Source organism: Phoca vitulina, unplaced genomic scaffold, assembly GCF_004348235.1.
Source record: "Phoca vitulina isolate PV1807 unplaced genomic scaffold, GSC_HSeal_1.0 scaffold19, whole genome shotgun sequence".
Classification (NCBI taxonomy): Eukaryota; Metazoa; Chordata; class Mammalia; order Carnivora; family Phocidae; genus Phoca; species Phoca vitulina.
In genome coordinates, this window is record NW_022589722.1 from 1,319,688 (window position 1) to 1,339,401 (window position 19,714).

Sequence of the window (19,714 nt, forward strand, 5' to 3'; positions counted from 1 at the left end):
AAAGTATCCCATGTACTACTAATACAGTAGTTCAAAGACAGCCTTTTCAGAGACACTGCCCTGCAGGGTTGAAGACACACAGAGGGATCTAGCCTTGAATTCCCATTCCAGTGGATTTATAGAGTGACTAAGACAAAAAATAGATGTTTGAGACCCTGTGGCTCTCATGATAACAGCATGAGTATTTTCTTCCTTTTGTTGACACCTCCTTAATTAGACAAAATGAGACCTGAAAGATGACTGTTCAAGAGGGTCTTAGTGTTACTTTATCTGCACTATCACTGTAGGTCCAGGATCCTGTTGAAAAGTTTTATAGGTCTAACAGCTTACTGTTACTGTTTAACCAGAAATGACTGTACAATAGAAATAAACAAATTAGCTTTACCTAACTCTTAAGAAATCCAATTTACAATAAGAAAATCTGCCTTATCTAATTTTCCTTGTAAGATAGACCTATTCAAAGACCAAAGCCTGCTATTAGCATACCTCATTCCTTCTGCTGGCTGGGTCCACTCTGGAGACCAAGATATCAGACAGAAATTTGTTTGGTACACAAAGAATTAAAACTGTTAGTTATTGTCTAGGACTAGTTCCATCAAGTTATTGAAGGCTTATGTTTGCTTTTCTGTATTTTAGGAGATATGATCTAAGGAAATAAGATCACTAATAGGATTAGAGCATTTTTTTAAGCTGTTACGAACACCTATACAGTTTTAATTTTTAATACCCTTTATTATCACATTTCAAAAGCATCTTTACTTCATCTTTACTTCATACCTGGCATTTTATAGCTATAAATAAGTTTGACATTATAGTCATGTCTTAGAAAACTTGACTGGGTACTTTGAGGGAGATTTAGAATGCAATGTAACTTCATTAGTAATGTAATAAATAATTTGATAGGATAGAGTATGGATAGTTAATCTCTCCATTATATTTTAATTATTATTAGCTTCAATTTCAGAGATGAACCTTTCCTTGCATTGGTCATAGCTTCAGTCAAAGATTTTATGTTATATTTAATATTATACCTGTGTGATTACCTCTGATTACTTCATTACCTCTGTGATGAATAGCTATTATCTTAATTAGCATTCTGCTTTTGAACCACATCTTAAAATGAATCAAATATATATAATATATATAATATATGCCATTATTTAACCCTTTGTGGTAGGTGTGGTAGTTTATGATAAGAGAAATATTGGTAGCTTCAAGCCTTAAAAAAACCCTTAAAAAGGTTCAAAATATATAGACCCAAATTTTCACTTGATCTTAGTCAAAAGGCCGAGAAGTGATGGACCCAAGTTTTCTTAACTAGCTTAAACTCTTTAACATTGTAAAACATCTGATAATTATCTTGAAGAACAAAATCTATTTGTGTTCCTTCTTTCCATACTTAAATATCTGTAAGAAGAAAAGGTATTATTTCTCAGAGAGTAAAGGGAGGTGAGGGTGGGAAATTAATCATGTGTCCCCAGTAAATGAAAAACTGGTGTTTTTCTTTTCTTTTTTTGCTTTAATTTAAGGAGATGTATTGATACCTTCCTTGTGATTGTCTTTTATTAAACACTATCAAGATCATAACTATACATAGCAATGTGTTATGACTTTAGTTGACCTTTGGAATTTGTGCCTTAATGGACCACTTCCTTCATTTATATATAAATTATACATAAATATATAAAATGTAAATTATATATAAATTATTTCTATAAATATATAAAATTATATTTTACAACTGTGTTTATATAAATGGATATGTCCACCCTGACTATACCATCTAGGTAGAGGGAATAACTGACTGGGGTTTTCCTTCTTAAATTTTAGCATTTTAGTAATTTTATCTTGCCATCCTTCATTTAGTTTTTAGGAACTGTAAGTTTGTTTTGTTTTGCTTTTTAATTAAAAAACTGTTTTTTTAAAGATTTCATTTATTTATTTGACACAGAGAGAGAGAGAGGGAGCACAAGTAGGGGGAGTAGCAGGCAACAGAAGAGGGAGAAGCAGGATCCCTGCTGAGCAGGGGATCTTGTCCTTGAACTACAGAGCTTGATCCCAGGACCCTGGGATCACGACCCAAGCTGAAGGCAGACACTTAACTGACTGAGCCACCCAGGCACCCCTAAAAAACTTTATTTTTTAGAGAAGGTCAAGTTAGCAAAATTAAGCAAAAAATATAGAGAGTACCCACATACACCCTGTCCCTACACATGGACAACCTCCCCCACTATCAACATCCTGCACCAAATTGGTATATTTATTATAATTGATGAACCTACATCAACACATCATGATCACCTGAAGTCCATACTTTCCATTAGTGTTTACTCTTGGTGTCATGTATTCTATGGGTTTTGACAAATGTATAATGACATGTATCCACTATGTAGTAGTATTATATAGAATAGTTTTACTGCCCTAAAAATGCTCTGTGCTTTGCCTGTTCATCCCACCCTCCACCTTAATCCCTGGCAACCACTGATCTTTTTACTGTCTCCATAGTTTTGCTTCTTTCAAGAATTTCACATAGTTGGAATTATACAACATGTGTCCCTATCAGATTGTCTTCTTTCACTTAGTAATATGCATTTAAGATTCCTCCATGTCTATTCATGGCTTGATAGTTCATTTCTTTTTAGTGCTAAATAATATTCCTTTGTATGGATGTAACAGTTTATTTATCCTTTTACCTACTGCAGGACATCTTGATTGTTTCTGGGTTTTGAAATTGCAAATAAAGCAATAAATGTCTGTGTGGAGATTTTGGTGCAGACATAGTTTTTAATTAATTTGGGTAAATCCAAGGAGCACATTGCTGTATTATAGTAAAAATATGTTTACTTTTGTAAGAAACCACCAAACTGGCTTCCAAAGTAACTACACTGGTTCTGCATTTCCACCAGCAGTGAATGAGAGTTTCTGTTTCTTCACATCTTCACCAGCATTTGGTGGTGTCAGCATTTTGGATTGGATGTTCTAATAGGTAGATAATAGTATCTTATTATTTTATTTTATTATTTATTATCTTGTTTTAATTTACAATTCTCTAATGACAAATGATGTTGAACATCTTTCATATGCTTACTTGCCATCTGTATATCTTCTTTGGTGAGGTGTCAAGGTTTTTGGCCCATTTTTTAATTGGTATGTTTATTCTCTTATTGGGTTTTTAAAAATTTTATTTATTTATTTGAGAGAGAGAGAGAGAGAGAGAACACACAGAGGGAGAGGGAGAAGCAGACTCCTGGTGAGCAGAGAGCCTGACGTGGGGCTTGATCCCAGGTTCCTGAGATCATGACCTGAGTTGAAGGCAGATGTTTAACCAACTGAGCCACTCAGGCGCCCCTCTCATTGTTGAGTTTTAAAATTTCTTTTTATATTTTTGGATAACAACCTTTTATCAGATATTTTTTCCCAGTATGTTGCTTGTCTTCACATTCTCTTGACTTTGTCTTTCCCAGAGCAGAAGTTTTTAAGTTTAATGAAATCCAGCTTATCCATTATTTCTTTCATGAATTGTGTCTTAGGTATTATATCTAAAAAGTCATCATTACACCCAGTATCATCTAGATTTTCTCCTGTGTTATCTTCTGGGAGTTTTATAGTTTTGCATTTTGCATTTAGGTCTGTGACCCATTTTGAGTTAGATTTTGTGAAGAGTACAAAGTCTGTGTCTAGATTCATTTTTTTTTTTTTTTTTTTGCATGTAGATGTCTAATTGCCCCAGCATCATTTATCTGTGCTCCATTGTATTGCCTTTGCTTTTTTGTCAAAGATTAGTTGATTCTATTTATGGGGATCTACTTCTGGGCTCTCTCTTCTGTTCCACTGATATATTTGTCTATTCTTTTGTCAATACCATACTGTCTTGATTACTGTGGCTTCATTGTAAGTCTTGAAGTCAAAGTGTTAGTCTTCCCACTTTGTTCTTTTTTTCAATATAGAATTGGCTATTCTGGCTTTTTTTTTTTTTTTTTTTTTTTTTTTGCCTCTTTTAATAAACTTTAGGATCAGTCTGTTGATATACACAAAATTACCTTACTGGTATTTTTAGTGGGATTGCATTGAGTCTATAGATCAAGTTGAGAAGAATTGATTTCTTGACAATATTGAACTTATAATCTCTGAAGATATCTTCATTGGACACCTTTCCATTTATTTACTTCTTTGATATCTTTCATCAGTTTGTACTTTTCCTCATAGGAAATGTTAGTTTTTAACTAAGAGGTTTTATTCATTTAAGAAGTCCATTTTACCCCTGTGATCATTAGTGGCCTTGTAAAAGAGGCCCACAGTATCCCTGTGAAAGGTTTGGCAAGTACTTATAAATGGCTAGGTTTGGTGGACAGCTCTTGCTATCTGACTTGGTTTTTCACAGAATTAGGCCTTTAAATTGATACAGACTTTTGCTCATACCTCCAAGATTTTTATTATTATAATCTTTAGCAAGATTCAGGAAGAAATATAAGTTTATATTTTTCAGATCATGATAAACAGGGTGATCTCTTACTGGTCTTGTTTTAGTCCTATTCTGAAGTATGTTTTACCAAGAGAAACAATCGGAATTTATCTCTACTTCTGAAATAAACATCAAATTTCAGTAGGATTATTATATTATCTTCTTTTTAAAAGAGTGTATCTGGTATTATTCTTTATATAGTGTAGCCTTTCATTTACTCCCAGCCCAAGTTTCCAGCTGCTTAAATTTCCCATTTGTGTTATAGAAGAAAATGGTTAAATTTTTTGTCAAGTCTCTAAAACCTAACTTTGTACATGACATGATACCATAAAATTTTTTAGGAAATTTAACAGTATGATTTTCTGTACAAAGTCAATAGCATTTTCTGAGATATACTCTGTGCTTATATTGTTTAAGTAATAGGTATATGGTTATTTTAAATATAAACTCTCCTTTTCAAGATTATTAAATTTTTTCCTGCTTTCAATAGGCATTCTCTACTTAAAGTGTTACCAGCTCTAAGAATCCTCAATGGCGAAATGCTAAACTCTTATTCAGAACGGCACACTGAAGAATACTATGAACCAGAATTAGGACGTTTTGTGGTACTTTGTCAGTCTCAGATTCAAGGATTCAACTCACTAATTGAAAGCTATATTACTGGAAAAGGGTAAGACTGTTCACTTCCCCTTGTCATAATTTAAAGAAATAATTCAATCTATGTATATAATTTAAAAATACTTTGATTAATACAGTGATACTTTTTTTGGATTAGGGCTGTGTGTTTTAGGGATATTCTCCCTTAAAAACATAATTTAAAATATAATTTAAATGCTAAAGTGTTAGATAAAATAAGTGAAATCATGAGGATAGCTTCAAGACAAGAATCAAACATTCATTCAGTCAGTCATTCAATTAATCAGTCAAAAATTTGACAATTATTGTAGGCAAGACACACAAATAAGCTAAGTATTACACATTATCCTTAATTCACAGATTAACATAAGAGAAAATTAGATAAACAGTTACAATGGAGCAAGGCAAGTTTTATAATAATTATAGCATTTATTATATATTAAGATATATGGTACATGTATCACATTTATATATTAAATATTAGGAGAGCACAGTAGAGAAAAGCAGTCAACACATGCACATATTCAGAGGAACAGAAGCTAAGAGTAGAGACCTAATCAGATGTAAAAGAAAGAGAACTTCCCATTCCCCATCCCAAGTTAGGAGTGTGTTAGTATGAATGAATTATAATTGATCTTTCTGTAACTGTATTTTCTAATTTGCATTGCTCCAGAAAACACAAATGAAAAAGGAAAGCAATTTCATATTTCACTTATGGTGACTCTTCATTATAACTGAATTATAACTATAATATGTGCTTCCAAATACCTAAACTTAATCATTAAATTATAATCCTTAATATTGCTCTTCGCATATTCATACATGCTCATCTATATAAGATTTGTTTTCTATTTAAATGTTTTTTTTAATGTAGTCTATTCAGTTTAAAAACAAATCTTACAGCTTTAAAAATAATTCCAGTTGTTATAGATAATTAATGTTTGCTTTTAACAAATACTAAGATTATTTACAAATCTTTGTGAAAAACTGAACTTATATCTCTTTGTATATGTGTGATAATGTAGAATTTTTTGTGTAAAGGTGACCCTGATATCCCTCATTTTGAAACGTAGATTTCTCAATAACTTTGTATAATCTCTGTCATTGCAGTGTGTTTCATTTTGGCATTGATCATGGAAAATAGACTATATTTTATATTAATAATAAATGGTGGTGAATTCAACACCAGTCATACACACTTAATATTCCAATATCAAATTGAGCCTTTTGTGCATTATTAACCACCAAAATGAATGAAATACAAAATATCGAAAACACATAGGAGGAGCCTATGCTAATGTCTAATATTACTTTTGTGAACACAGGACTGTTTATCTCTACAGTTTAGGAAATATAACTTTCATTTTGTATGGTATGGTTAAAATTTATATTTTATGTATTTTATAAAATATATATTTATTTTTATTTATATTTTATATTTATTTTATATTTATATTTATTTATATCCTGCATGTTTCAGAAAAAAAATAAGGCAGCTTGTGGCTATATATTAAATACAGTCAGAAAATATACATTTGAAATAAGTAAATTTTTAAAAATAAAACAAATAAGGAAAGATAAATAAAATGTAGCCAAGAAAAAGGCTCATACAGGTGCAAAGTCCTTTACATTTGCTACTGAGATCCCCAAATCTGGCAAGCAGAAAGTCTAATTAATTACATAAGCCATAACCTTAATAAGATAGAAATTCAGCAGTTGTTCAAAAGGATCACAATCATTTATGCCTTCAAGTATTTGAATTCTCTTTGCAATGGATTATTTTTCCAAAGAAAAATGGGAATAAAAACTTTCCCATAATATAAGTTCTTTGTTTAAAAGTCCAATACAAATATTTTGCATGGCAAGAGTCAATGTAGAAAGTACTTTTAACTTTGTTTCATAAATAACTTCTCCAAATTTAGGCGGCCATGATTTCTCATGTTTATGGTAGTAAAAGCATGGATTTTTCTCATTCAGTTGTACCAAAAATACCTAGAATAAAAATGGTTCTAAAACTTCCAGACATTTTGTCTGGATTGACTGATCTAAATTAGCCAAACAAATATTTTCAAATTTTGTTAGAAATGAGATAAATTTTTATATAAACAACCAGAAATAAGGTTTTAATGAATGTTGTAGTAAAGCTTAATTTTCATGTCAACCACACAAGGGAAATTTCCAAAACCTCTACAAATTTTAATATTTGCTGATATAATTCTTATTAAATGTCTTCATTGTTTGTTTAGAAATTTTGTCACCTTGGATGCTGCAGAAAATCTCTGCCATTATTTTAAGAAATTAATGACACTTAGTAATGAATACCGATATTCACATGAACATGGGAATGTAAGTATCACCCAGATTGAAGAATCTGAAGCCCAGCAAAATCATTTGGCCCCTACAAATAGTGATAGCATACTGCAAAATAGAGTTCACTCTTGTGCAAACAAATATAAACTGGACTCACCAGATACCTCTGAGAAATGGATGAACTCTGACTCTAGTCATTCCACATTAACCAACTCCTTATGTGAAGATATGGAAGGAAGAAATCAGGAAGAAATAGTAGACCAGAAGAGAGAAGATAGCAAATCAAACAGTATCCCCATCAAAAGAATCCCATTCATGGAAACAGTAATGACAAGCTCTCTGCTGTGGAATTGCCAAAATACTGAACATCGTAACAAAATGTAAGATTTATAGAAAATTTTTCTTTTACATTTGTATATCTTTTATTTTTTATGGATAGTCTTAGGTAATGTTACCAAATGATAATTTGGTAAAGGATTTAAATCACTTTTGTATTTCATAGTAATTCCCTTAATTATGTTTTTATGATGTGTGTACAAATTATTAATTATAGTACAGATTAATTTTATTGAATTTTAGCAGGCTCTGATTTAAAATTGACTAGTATTTTATTTAAAAATGAGTACATGTAAAATTATGTTTCCTGCCTTCTTTTTTTAAAAAGATTTTATTTATTTATTTGAGGGAGATAGCGAGAGAGAGCATGAGTGGGGGTGGGGAGAAGGGAGAGAGAGAAGCAGACTCCCCCCTGAGCAGGGATTCTGATATGGGCTCGATCCCAGGACCCCGGGATTATGACCTGAGCCGAAGACAGACACTTAACTGACTGAGCCACCCAGGCGCCCCATTGATTTTTAATCTTTAAACAATTAAAATGAATTTTTAAGAAGAAATAAAACACTTTGCTATTCTAAAAATAATATAAAGAAAACACTGAATAATCAGGTAATTTCATTTTTTTAAAACATACTTTTCATGTGCCATTTATTTGCTTATTGATTCACTTAATAAGCATCTATGCAAGGATTTGAATGCATGTGCTATAATTTTCTTTGGCATAACAACTGATAAAGTGTGGCAATATTCTTCAAGATTAATCACATAAAACCCTTCCAACTATTAAATACTTTTATTTTTTTTTTCTTTCAACTTTTATTTAAATTCCAGTTAGTTAACATACAGTGTAATATTAGTTTCAGGTATATAATACAGTGATTCAACACTTCCATACATTACCTGGTTCTCATCACAATACCCTCCTATATCCCCATCACCCATTTAACCCATCCCCCTGCCCACCTCCCCTCTAGCAACCTTCAGTTTGTTCTCTATAGTTAAGAGTCTGTTTTATGGTTTGGTAACTATGAAATACTTTTTAAAAAGCTAATGGCTGGCACCTGGCTAGCTCAGTTAGTTGAGCATCTGACTCCTGACTTTGGCTCAGGTCATGATCTCGATCTCGGGGTCCTGGGATCTAGCCCTGCATAGGCCTGGCTCCCTGCTTAGTGGGGAGTCTACTGGAAGATTCTCCCTTTATAACTCTCCCTCTGACCCTCTTCCTGCTCGCATGCCCTCTTTCTCTCTCTAAAATAAAATAAATAAATCTTTAAAAAATAAAAAGCTAATGGCTTTAATTTTTTATTGAACCAGCAAAGATTACTTTTTACTTAGGCTTGTCAACTTTTTTTTTTCTTTTTTTACTTTTGGCCTCAGTGTCAAGCCAACAAAATTAAAAATGGTTAAATTCAGCTTCTCCTGTAATAACAGATGCTGAATAGGGCAGAATGCAGAGTATCACAGTAGCTAATCTTGTTTTTCCTAGTCTTTATTCTTTTAGAAGTTGTCCGTATGAATGGTGATTTCTTTTCTGAAAGTTATGTTAAAAAGTTTGATATGCTGAAACTTATATGTCTTCCCTAATGCAAAAATTTTTTTAAATGTATTGAAAGTGGCTCTAACACTTCCTAATTTATAATTCATTAATTTATTTAATCAATTGCTTTTGCTCTGTAGGGGAGGAAAAATAGCTTTTACTTCTATCCTTCTAAGTTCTCAGCTGGAATCCCTGTAACAAAAGGTAGATTAATAAGAGAAAAGCATAGAAATGTACTATATGCTGGCTAATTGAACATAATAATAAAAAATAAAACAGAAAAAAGAAATGTATTTAATATAAGTTTTACATGACATGGGAGTCTTCATAAAGAAATTAAGACCTGTAGAAATAGTTAAACCTGAGCACTTTTATATTAGGTTTGATGAAAAGTAGAAGGTCGTGGAAAATACAGTTAGGGCAAAGAGTATGAGCTAAGCACAGTAAACTAGGGTAAATTTAGCAAGTCCTGTTTATTCAGATTCTTCTTGTCATCCCTTCATCTTCAGATAAGAATGCTTCTTTTCTCTAAGTTACTGGCCCATTTCTCTCCTTCAGATTTGAAGGTTTTCCATCCCATTTTTACTTATGTGCCTATAGTTAAGCTAAAAAGTTCTTATTTTTAAATAATACCTTACATATTTCATGTTTACAAAAATAGTTTAGAGGACCTCTCACCTACAACTGTTTTTATGGATACTAAACATGTTTTCTTTTCTCTTCTTAATAGTATGGCAGCTATGGTAATCCAGGCATACTGGCGTGGTTACATCGTGCGCAGACATATTCATTTCCCCTCAAGGCTACATGCTACTGCAATAGGACCCCTGATATCCCAGCCAAATTACTGCATCAAGAATAAAACTGTTTTAAAGAAAGAAAAAAGAGAAAACACTGTGAATATCCAAGAACAGAGGGAGAAGGCTGCTATTCTTATTCAGGTTAGTTTTAATCTTTTGGTGAAATAGTCCTGAGAGATGTATTTCTCATCTTTCACTGGGTTATTCTGTATAACAGACAACTGCCAAATCTTAGTGATTTAAACTACTGGATTTATTTCTTACTCAGGTGATATGTAGGCTGCAGATTGGCTGTGCCTGTGCTTAGTATCTAGGCTGAAGGAGTAGTCTATAATTTAGAAATACTAGTCTCACGATCAATCATGAGATCACACAATCTTATTTATTTATTTATTTTATTTGTTTATTTTTAAGATTTTATTTATTTATTTGACAGAGAGAGACATAGCGAGAGCAGGAACACAAGCAGGGGGAGTGGGAGAGGGAGAAGCAGGCTTCCCGCAGAGCAGGGAGCCCGATGTGGGACTCGATCCCAGGACCCCGGGATCATGACCTGAGCTGAAGGCAGACGCTTAACGACTGAGCCACCCAGGCGCCCCACACAATCATATTTAAAGCTTCTGCCCAGATATGTCATTTGCCACATCTGCTAACATATGATTAGCCATAACAACTCTTACTTGGCCTAATCTATAGCTCTTTTTAGAAATGTGTTTAAAAATCTACTAAAATAATTGTTAAAGGCCTTCAAATACACGTTCAAATTAAAAAATTAAAAATTTTTTTAATTTTAATTCAAATTAAAAATTCAGAAAGCGAGTAGTGAATAGACATGATTCACCCTCACCAAGATCAGATTTTGAAATGAAGTTCCAACATCACGTTCATCCTTTTATTTATTTATTTGTCAAATATTTTTTAGAACCTACTATTTGTCAGGCACTGTTCTGGGCTCAGGAACCATAACTCTAAACAAACCATACAAGTTCTCTGCCCTCATGGAATTTACATACTGATGGAAGAGGCAGAACTAAATAAATACATAAATATAATATAAACTAAGTAAGTACATAAAATAAGGTCTATGGAAATTCATGGTACTGTGCCTGAATTGCAAGATAGTAACCAAAAATTTAGTGTTTCCCTTTATTCATTCATTCAATAAATATTTCTTGATACAAAAATCTTACTAGCTTATATTCTGTTGGAATGAGCAGTTAGTAAATAAGTATGTTAGATAGTGATAAGTCTTAAAAGGAAAAATAAAGTATGAAAAGGTTAGGAGTATCAAGGGAAAGTTTTTCATTTCAGATATGATGGAGATGGGAGACCAGAAAAGGAGACATTACAGTGAGAGATTAAGCCATTGGATGTCGGGGAAGAACATTCCAGACCGTGGAATATCTGATTTAGGAGCAAACTGCAGTGTTTAAAGAGCAGCAAGAAGCCAGTATGACTGGACAGTGATAGAGGGGAGAAGGGTGACACAAATCATAAGTCATGGTAAAGACTTTGGCTTTTACTCTGAATGACATGGGAAGATATTACAGGAATCTGAGCAGTGGACTCACATGATCAAGTTTACTTTATGTTGTGATTATATTGTAGGAAGGCAGGAGTAGAAGCAGAAAAATCATTTAGGAGCTATTACAGTAATTCAGACAAGGGATAATGGTAGCAAGGATCAGAGTGTTGCAGTAGAAGTGGTAAGAAAATCACATTCCAGAATATATGTTGGTTTGTTTTGAGGCATACATCCTTTGAAGGTAGAGCTGCTGATACCAGTTCATGGGGATGTGCTATATGAGAGAGAGTGAGGAGTCATAGACGCCTCCAAGGCATTGGCATATGCAACTGGAAGAATAGCCTTAAAATTAAGTTGCTGGCTTTCACTATTAAAGCCATAGTTTTCTGGGGCACCTGGGTGGCTCAGTCGTTAAGTGTCTGCCTTCAGCTCAGGTCGTGATCCCAGGGTCCTGGGATCGAGCCCCGCATCGGGCTCCCTGCTCAGCGGGAAGCCTGTTTCTCCCTCTCCCACTCCCCCTGCTTGTGTTCCCTCTCACTGTGTCTCTCTCTGTCAAATAAATAAAATCTTTAAAAAAAAATAGATAAAACCATAGTTTTCAAAATTATCTTTGCTGTGGTTCTAATGAATATTAGAATTAGACTGAGTATTTCAGTTGACTTAATTCGTCTGAACCGTACTCCTAAAGGCAATGCATAGGCAAAGGTGTTACTGATGCCTGAATGGTGGTGGGAGTCTGGGCAGGACAATGGATTCAGGCAAACTCTGAAGAAAAGAAGGAACCCCAGTTACTATCTCAAAATATTATTCTGCTACATGAAGAATGAATATATCATGCAGACCAAACTCCCTACTGTTATCAGTTGTTATACTTTTTTCAGCGCTGATGGTACGTGGATATTAAACTTTTGCTTCATTCTGTTCAATAAAGAGAAGTTCACTACTTTGTGAAACAGTCTAGTTCAGTGATTAATATCTCTGCCGACTGTTCTTTTGTTGAGCTTCTGTGTATCTGTAACAAAAGTAAGCATAATCCAGCCTTTCTCTGCGACTTAGAAGGAGTCTCTTTTGTTGTACAATGTGGTACTTAAAATTATTGAAGTCATCTCAGTTTCATTTTCTTGTCTCCTGAGTACAATCATCTAGTTTCTTAAACCATTCATATTAAAGTATGAATTCTAGACTGCCTGATCATCCTGGACAGCAGAGCATGATATAATCGAAAGAGCCTGGGCTTTAGAAGGAGCAAAATGGAAATTTTATGGTGGATGTCATAGATACTGCTCTCTGCTCGCCAAACCTCACATTCTCCTCTTCTTCCAAGCATACAGCCTGGCTAGATATCCCACCTTCCCTTGCACTTTAACATGGCCCCTTTTCTGAGTCCCAGTCAATACAATATGAATGAAAGATACATGCACCACTTCCATATCTGGCTCATTAAACGTGCCACAGACATTCCTTCATACTCTTTATCCTTTCTGGTGGGTTGAAATGAAGACAGTTTCTGAGGCATCATTGGAAGCTGTCTGTTGGGATTATAGAGTCGGCGAAGTCTGGATACCTGAATCACTTTATGTTAAAGTGCTGCCCCCTTGTCTTTTTCAGCCTCTCAGTGTTTGTTAGGTGATTAAGAAATAAGCTATTGTTTTTTGAGATATTATACCTTTTTGGATATTTTTGTTATTGTACTTAGCTTACCCCAACTAATATAAAGGATGTAGGATACACCTTGAGACATAGATAGGGTTCATTGTAAATATGTAAGAGAATAGAATTCTCTTATATTTAAATATAGTGGAATATACATAATATAAACTAAATAAGTACATAAAATAAGGTCTGTGGAAATTCATGGTACTGTGCCTGAATTGAAGATAGTAACCAAAAATTTAGTGTTTCCCTTTATTTGTTCATTCAATAAGATTTTTATTTATTTATTGAGAGAGAGAGAATGATAGAGAGAGAGCATGAGAGGGTGGAGGGTCAGAGGGAGAAGCAGACTCCCTGCTGAGCAGGGAGCCCAATGCAGGACTCGATCCTGGGACTCCAGGATCATGACCTGAGCCGAAGGCAGTTGCTTAACCAACTGAGCCACCCAGGCGCCCTATTTGTTCATTCAATAAATATTTCTTGATACAAAATTATATATAAAGGATGGTAGAAATAAAAGAACCTAGAATTTCATATTACTGGAATAATAAGAAGTTGTAGTGAAACTGGACTACCATAACAACTGGAAAATATAGGACAAACATGGCTGGAAATGTGTGAAGGATTTTAACAGGGAACAAATATATTGGTATGTTCTGGATGTGGGAGTTGATAGTAGTTGGAGGAAGAAAAGATGCCAGATTGCCTGGCCAGGGAATTAATTTGAATGTGTGAGAAAGATGAATTAATTGTAGATGGATTACTGGGGAAAAGTTGAAACCTTGACAGAAACAAATAAGCTAGAAGAAGTATCTGAACATATTGTATATTACCATTATTTCTCATAAACTGAATAGAGATGGCTGGAACTTGAATTCTTGACCCTATTGCAGATTCAGGAGGGAAGTATCCATATATGTCACACCAGAAAGACACACATTTTGTATTGCATTCTAGAGCTTTGTAGAAGTCCTATCCCTGATGAGTGGAGCTGGATCCATTGTGAACCCCAGCAAGCCAATTCTTGTTGAAGGCCTGGATTAAAGTGTTCCCTTTAGACCCTCTTTTCCCTAGGTCTGCACATCACCTTGATATCTTCTATAACCAACTCTTTATAACCAACCCACGTCTCCCTACTCATCACCAGATTTTTTGAAATAAATCCCAGATATCATTTCTTTTATAAATATTTCAGTATGAATTTCTATAAGACCTATTGTTTTAAGTATAACTATAATACATTACTAACCTAAAAATTGAAAATTATTCTTCAATATCACCAAATATCAATATTCAAATTTCTCTACTGTTTTATAAATGTTTGTTTACAGATTTTTCTTGATCAAAATATAAATAAGGTCATTACTTTGCCTTCAGTTTAAATGTTAAGTCTTGGGGCACCTGGGTGGCTCAGTCGTTAAGTGTCTGCCTTCGGCTCAGGTCATGATCCCAAGGTCCTGGGATTGAGCCCTGCATCGGGCTCCCTGCTCGGCAGAGAGCCTGCTTCTCCTTCTCCCTCTGCCTGCCGCTCTTCCTACTTGTGCTCTCTCTCTATCTCTGTTAAATAAATAAATAAAAATCTTAAAAAAAAAAATAAATGTTAAGTCTTGTAAATATATAGTAACCCCTCTCTTTTTTCCTCGCAATTTATTTTTTAAGGAAACCAGGTCTTCTATAGTTTTCTACTTTCTGAATTTTGCCAGATGCATACCCATGGTATCACTTACATATTTCTTGCTCCCTTGTTTTCTGTAAGCTGACAGTAGGTTCTAAAATTTCATATGATTTGGGTTTAGTTTTTTATCAAGAATACTTCATAAGTGGTGGTATGTATTACAGTGAGGAGGTACGTAATGTCTAGTCGCTTCTCTTTTCAGAATACTAGTGACCATTGATAATCATTGCCTACATCAATTCGTGTATTAACAGTTTGTAAAATATTGATACTCTACATATAATTTCTTCATTTATTAACTAAAATATGTCAGTAAAGAGAAACTTAGTTTAACTCTTTAGTTACCTTGAGGTACAGCTCATTCTGGAAAGGTAGGTTAAATGCTTGATGCCATTTTACCAATTTTAAGATTAATGAGCTTTCCTAGCATCCTTCAGAGGTCACCATAATATGTTCTATCATAATGTACACATGAATTTTTATATATGATGTATTTAATTCCATTGCAGTTTCATTCTTATTGATGCTCAAATTATCCCTTGTTTGGCCAAGTTAGCTTCAAGTTAAGCTTTTGTGACACAATTCATTGGTTTTTAAAATTTCCCTTGCTTTTTAATGTGCCATGATGTTTCAGGTTCATTTTGTATACATTTTGCCCCAGGCCTAAACTCAGTCATTGCTCTGAAGATCTTTGATTCCTTTAGTGGGAATATTTAGAGGCCAGTCTGTGTTTTAGGAATGCATTAGGATTTTAGGAGTGTTGTTGCTCTTGGTATGGTGATTGTTTTTAGAATTTTTTCACTGTAGTGATGAGCTTACAAATACATATTTTTAAGAAAAAATTTACCCTTGGGTTCATACTGATATTTTAAAATTCAATTTAGGACTATAGGATTTTTACTTATTTGATTTTATATTTACATCTCTTTTCTTCTATGGAAAGTTCTGGTTCCAATAAATGACATTAACATCTTTTTTTTTTCTCCTTTTCTCTTCCCCTTCTGTTTGTATGTGTGTGTCTCTGTGTGTCTGTGCCTGTGTTTACATGCACATACATAGTGGAAATAAACAAGGACTATACAAATGAGAAAATAAACAAACTAAGCTATTTATTCAGAGAGTGCTATAGCAAGGGAGTCAGCCACCATCACTTGCCTTTGGCATAAGCTCAAAGGCAGGGAGGAGAGTAGGAAATTTTTAGAGTGGAAAAAGAGAGAGAGAGAGGGAGAGAGGTCTCCAGATATAGTCTAATTGGAGGTTTTTGGTATGGGGAAGGTAGAAAGCGGGCAGCTAGAAGTAGGGCGTATTCTGTGATTAGTTGGGAAGCATATTTGCCTATTTCTGGTTGGTCCTGAGTTAGAAGTAGGGACAAAAATAAGGAGGCTGACAGTCATTGATTGACCAAGTCTTGACCATTCTTGGCTAATTGTTGCCGAGGTTGTGGTTTAGCTTTCTAGGTTGGTTGCTGCAGAGGTTGTGAGTGACTTCTATTGTTGTATATGATCTGGCTATTGTCTTATATATTCCACTTCTCAATATATATTTTTTCTGTAATAACAATACCAATATTATTACTAACTATGAATATGAAAACATGTTGAAGGTATCTTTTGTAATGAAATTTGTCTTTTGAGTATATTTCACTAGGAAGATAGTCAAATAAATCTATTTTAAAGTCACTTTAGATAAATTCTGTGTGTGTATGCCCATAGCATGAAACATATTTTTCTATTTCTTCAAGAATTCCTTTTATTTCATATTTGTTTATTTTATGATTATCTTAAGCATGTGCACGGTTCCAAAGTCAGATCTAAGAAAGGTATATTCAGAGAACTCTGGCTTCTATAGCTAAATCTTCTATTTTCTGCCTCTATCCTTAATAATTTTTAAAATTAATTTTACAAGTTACACTTTTACTTTTTAAATATTAGCAAACATATACATATATATTTAAATATATATTTATATAATTTATGTTTATTATATATTTATATACAGTCTTCCATAGATAAATGGTAGCATGTAATACACACTTATTTCTATCTTGGTTTTTTTTGCACTTAATGTATCCTGGAGCTCACTCCCTAGTACTTATTCTTTAAAAGCTACGTGTTCTTGGAGTTATAGTTAGAAAAGGTTTCTCTACTCCAACATTATTGAGAAATCTGAATGGTTTTAATTCTATTATTATGTGCTTAGTTTATTTTAAAATGAAATTAGTTAATCGTTATGGGCCAGGATAGTACCTCTCCAATATGGCCATTTGTATATGTTGAAATTTGCCTAAATGTGCGTTAGTTTATTTTATACATAATTATTTGAAAATCAGTAAAATTGGTTTTCCTTTGTATCTCTTTCTTCTTAGTTTAGAATGGGTCCTGGTGGAATTGTCAGATAATTGATTGGTTGACCTACATGTGCAGTTGAGGGAGTTTTAGAGATTCTTTTCTGCTTACCACAAGGAAAGTCTCCTGAGATTCAGAACTTTAGACACATGCAGTTGTTTAATTTATCTTACAGTTTTAAGTGTCACATAAAGTTCAAAAAACAAATTATTGAGCCATTAAACTAAGGTCTTAGATGTTTTATCTTCCTAATGGGATAACACAGAGAATCTGGTTTGTAGTTTGATCTATAACCTTGTATAACATGCTTTAAATTTTTGTTTAGGCAGTTTGGAAGGGCTTTCTTTTGAGAAAGAAACTGACAACAGCTTTAGAGGCTATTAAGAATGAAGAATCTGAAGAAGAATATGAAGAAATAAACTTAGAGGATTTTACATTTGATGAAGTAAGTACCAACTACAAAATATAAATATTGGTTTTAAAACTTTTTTAGCATACTACTTTGGAACTAAATCAGTTTCTAAGATTTTTATCCTCTTAACACTATGTTACAGATTTTTTTTAAACAACACTTGAAAAAGTATGCTTCTAATTTCTTAATATCTTTTCTATGTACTCTACAAGCATGTACAGTATGTAAACGTGGTCATAGAATATTTACAAGAGTTTTTGTGTGCTCTTTGACCAGATTTACACAATGTTTTGTTTATCAGTTATCCTTCATTACATATAACTCTGAGCTTATTTATGCCCTGCTTAACAACATTTTGTAGTTCTTTGTTACCTAGGAAAATGAAAACATCCTCTTTAAATTGTTATTTAAGTATTCCATAGTAAGGTAGCACACTATCCAGACATCTATGCCACTTCTTTCCTGTGGCTTCCATATGCTCCAACCAAATTTGAGCACCATTTTATTGTATAAAGCACTTGCCTTTCACATTCTGGTTTTACTCCCTGTGCTTCCTCTTCTCTAGACCATTACATCCACATAAACACCACTCAGATGAAGATATAGAACATATGAACACCCCCAGACTTCCTCATGCCTCTCTAGTATTCACACCTCCATCATCATAGATTAGTTTTCCCTATTTTTGAACTTCCTATAAGTGGAATCATATAGTATGTACTCTTCTTTCATGTAATAATATGTCTGTGAGATTTATCTATGTTGTTGAGCATAGTTTAAATATACCACTCTTTTGCAAATACCACTTTTTATCTATTATTTGAATATACCACTTTTTAAAAGTCTATACTACTATTGGAAGATATTTGTTGTTGAGTTATTTCTAGTATTGCCTATTATGACCAAATGCTATGAACATTCTTGTGCATGTCTTTTGATGTGCATATTCATACTTCTTTTAGGAATAGAATTTCTGAGCCTTAACGTTTACCTGTGTTTAGTAGATAGTGCCTAAAGATATTCCAAAGTGATTATATCAGTTTATAGTCCTATCAGCAGAATATGCAAGTTTCAGAGGAATTCTATCTTCATTAACACTTTGTATTTTCATGTCTTTTTCTTCCATTCCAGTAAGTTTGTGGTGGCATCTTATTGTTTTAATTTGCATTTCTGTCATAATTAATAATGTTGAATACCTTTTAGTATGCTTACTGACCATTTAGTCACTTTGTGACATGATCAAGTGTTTGCATATTTTTCCATTGGGTTGTACATCTTTTTTTCTTACTGATTTGTAGAACTTCTTTAATATTCTGAATACTACTCTGTTTTCCCTTGCAAATATCCTCTCTAACCTCTGGGGCTTACCTTTTCAATGTCTTTGTGGTTAATTTTAATGAACAGAACGTTTCCAATTTCAAATTTAAAAAAATTTTAACTGTTGTGGCATATAAGAAATCTTTGCTTACTCTTAGATCATTAAGGTATTCTAGAAACCTTATTAACTTTCAGCATTTAAGTCTGGATGCGTCAAGAATTAATTTTTGTGTATAGTGTGAGGAAGGGGTCATGTTCCCTTGGGTCAAATGAATATAAATCAACTTTGAAGAACTGCTATTTTTAGACTATTACCTTTTTAAATCCATGAACACAGACTGTCCTACCACTTATGTAAGCCATTTAAAATTTCTGTCGACAATGCTCTGTAGTTTTCTTCATAGTGGTCTTGTACATTTTTGGTTAGATTTATTTCTAGATATTTTATGTTTTCTGATATTGTATTTATGTTTGTATTTTGACTTTATATTCAGCCACTTTGTTGAAATCACTTATTAATTTTAGTAGTTTATCTCTCAGGTCTTTTGTATTCTGTATATACAATCATGTCATCTGAGAATAATTACAATTTTATTTCTTTTTTTTCCAGTTCTTATGCCTTTTATTTATTTTTCTTGCCTTACTATTTCCAGTAAAGTGTTAAGTAGTGGTGATATTAGCAGACATCATTTCCTAGCTTCTGGTC

General features: G+C 33.3%; 1 protein-coding gene across 1 annotated transcript in view; it reads left to right on the plus strand.

The window, feature by feature from the left end:
* LRRIQ1 (leucine rich repeats and IQ motif containing 1) overlaps nt 1-19,714 on the plus strand; it is a 189,669-nt gene that overhangs the window by 76,285 nt on the left and 93,670 nt on the right. The window contains exons 14-17 of the mRNA XM_032416672.1: nt 4,953-5,132; nt 7,345-7,788; nt 10,012-10,222; nt 17,605-17,724. Coding sequence (XP_032272563.1) covers nt 4,953-5,132; nt 7,345-7,788; nt 10,012-10,222; nt 17,605-17,724 — 955 coding nt within the window. The remainder of the gene's footprint in view (nt 1-4,952; nt 5,133-7,344; nt 7,789-10,011; nt 10,223-17,604; nt 17,725-19,714) is intronic.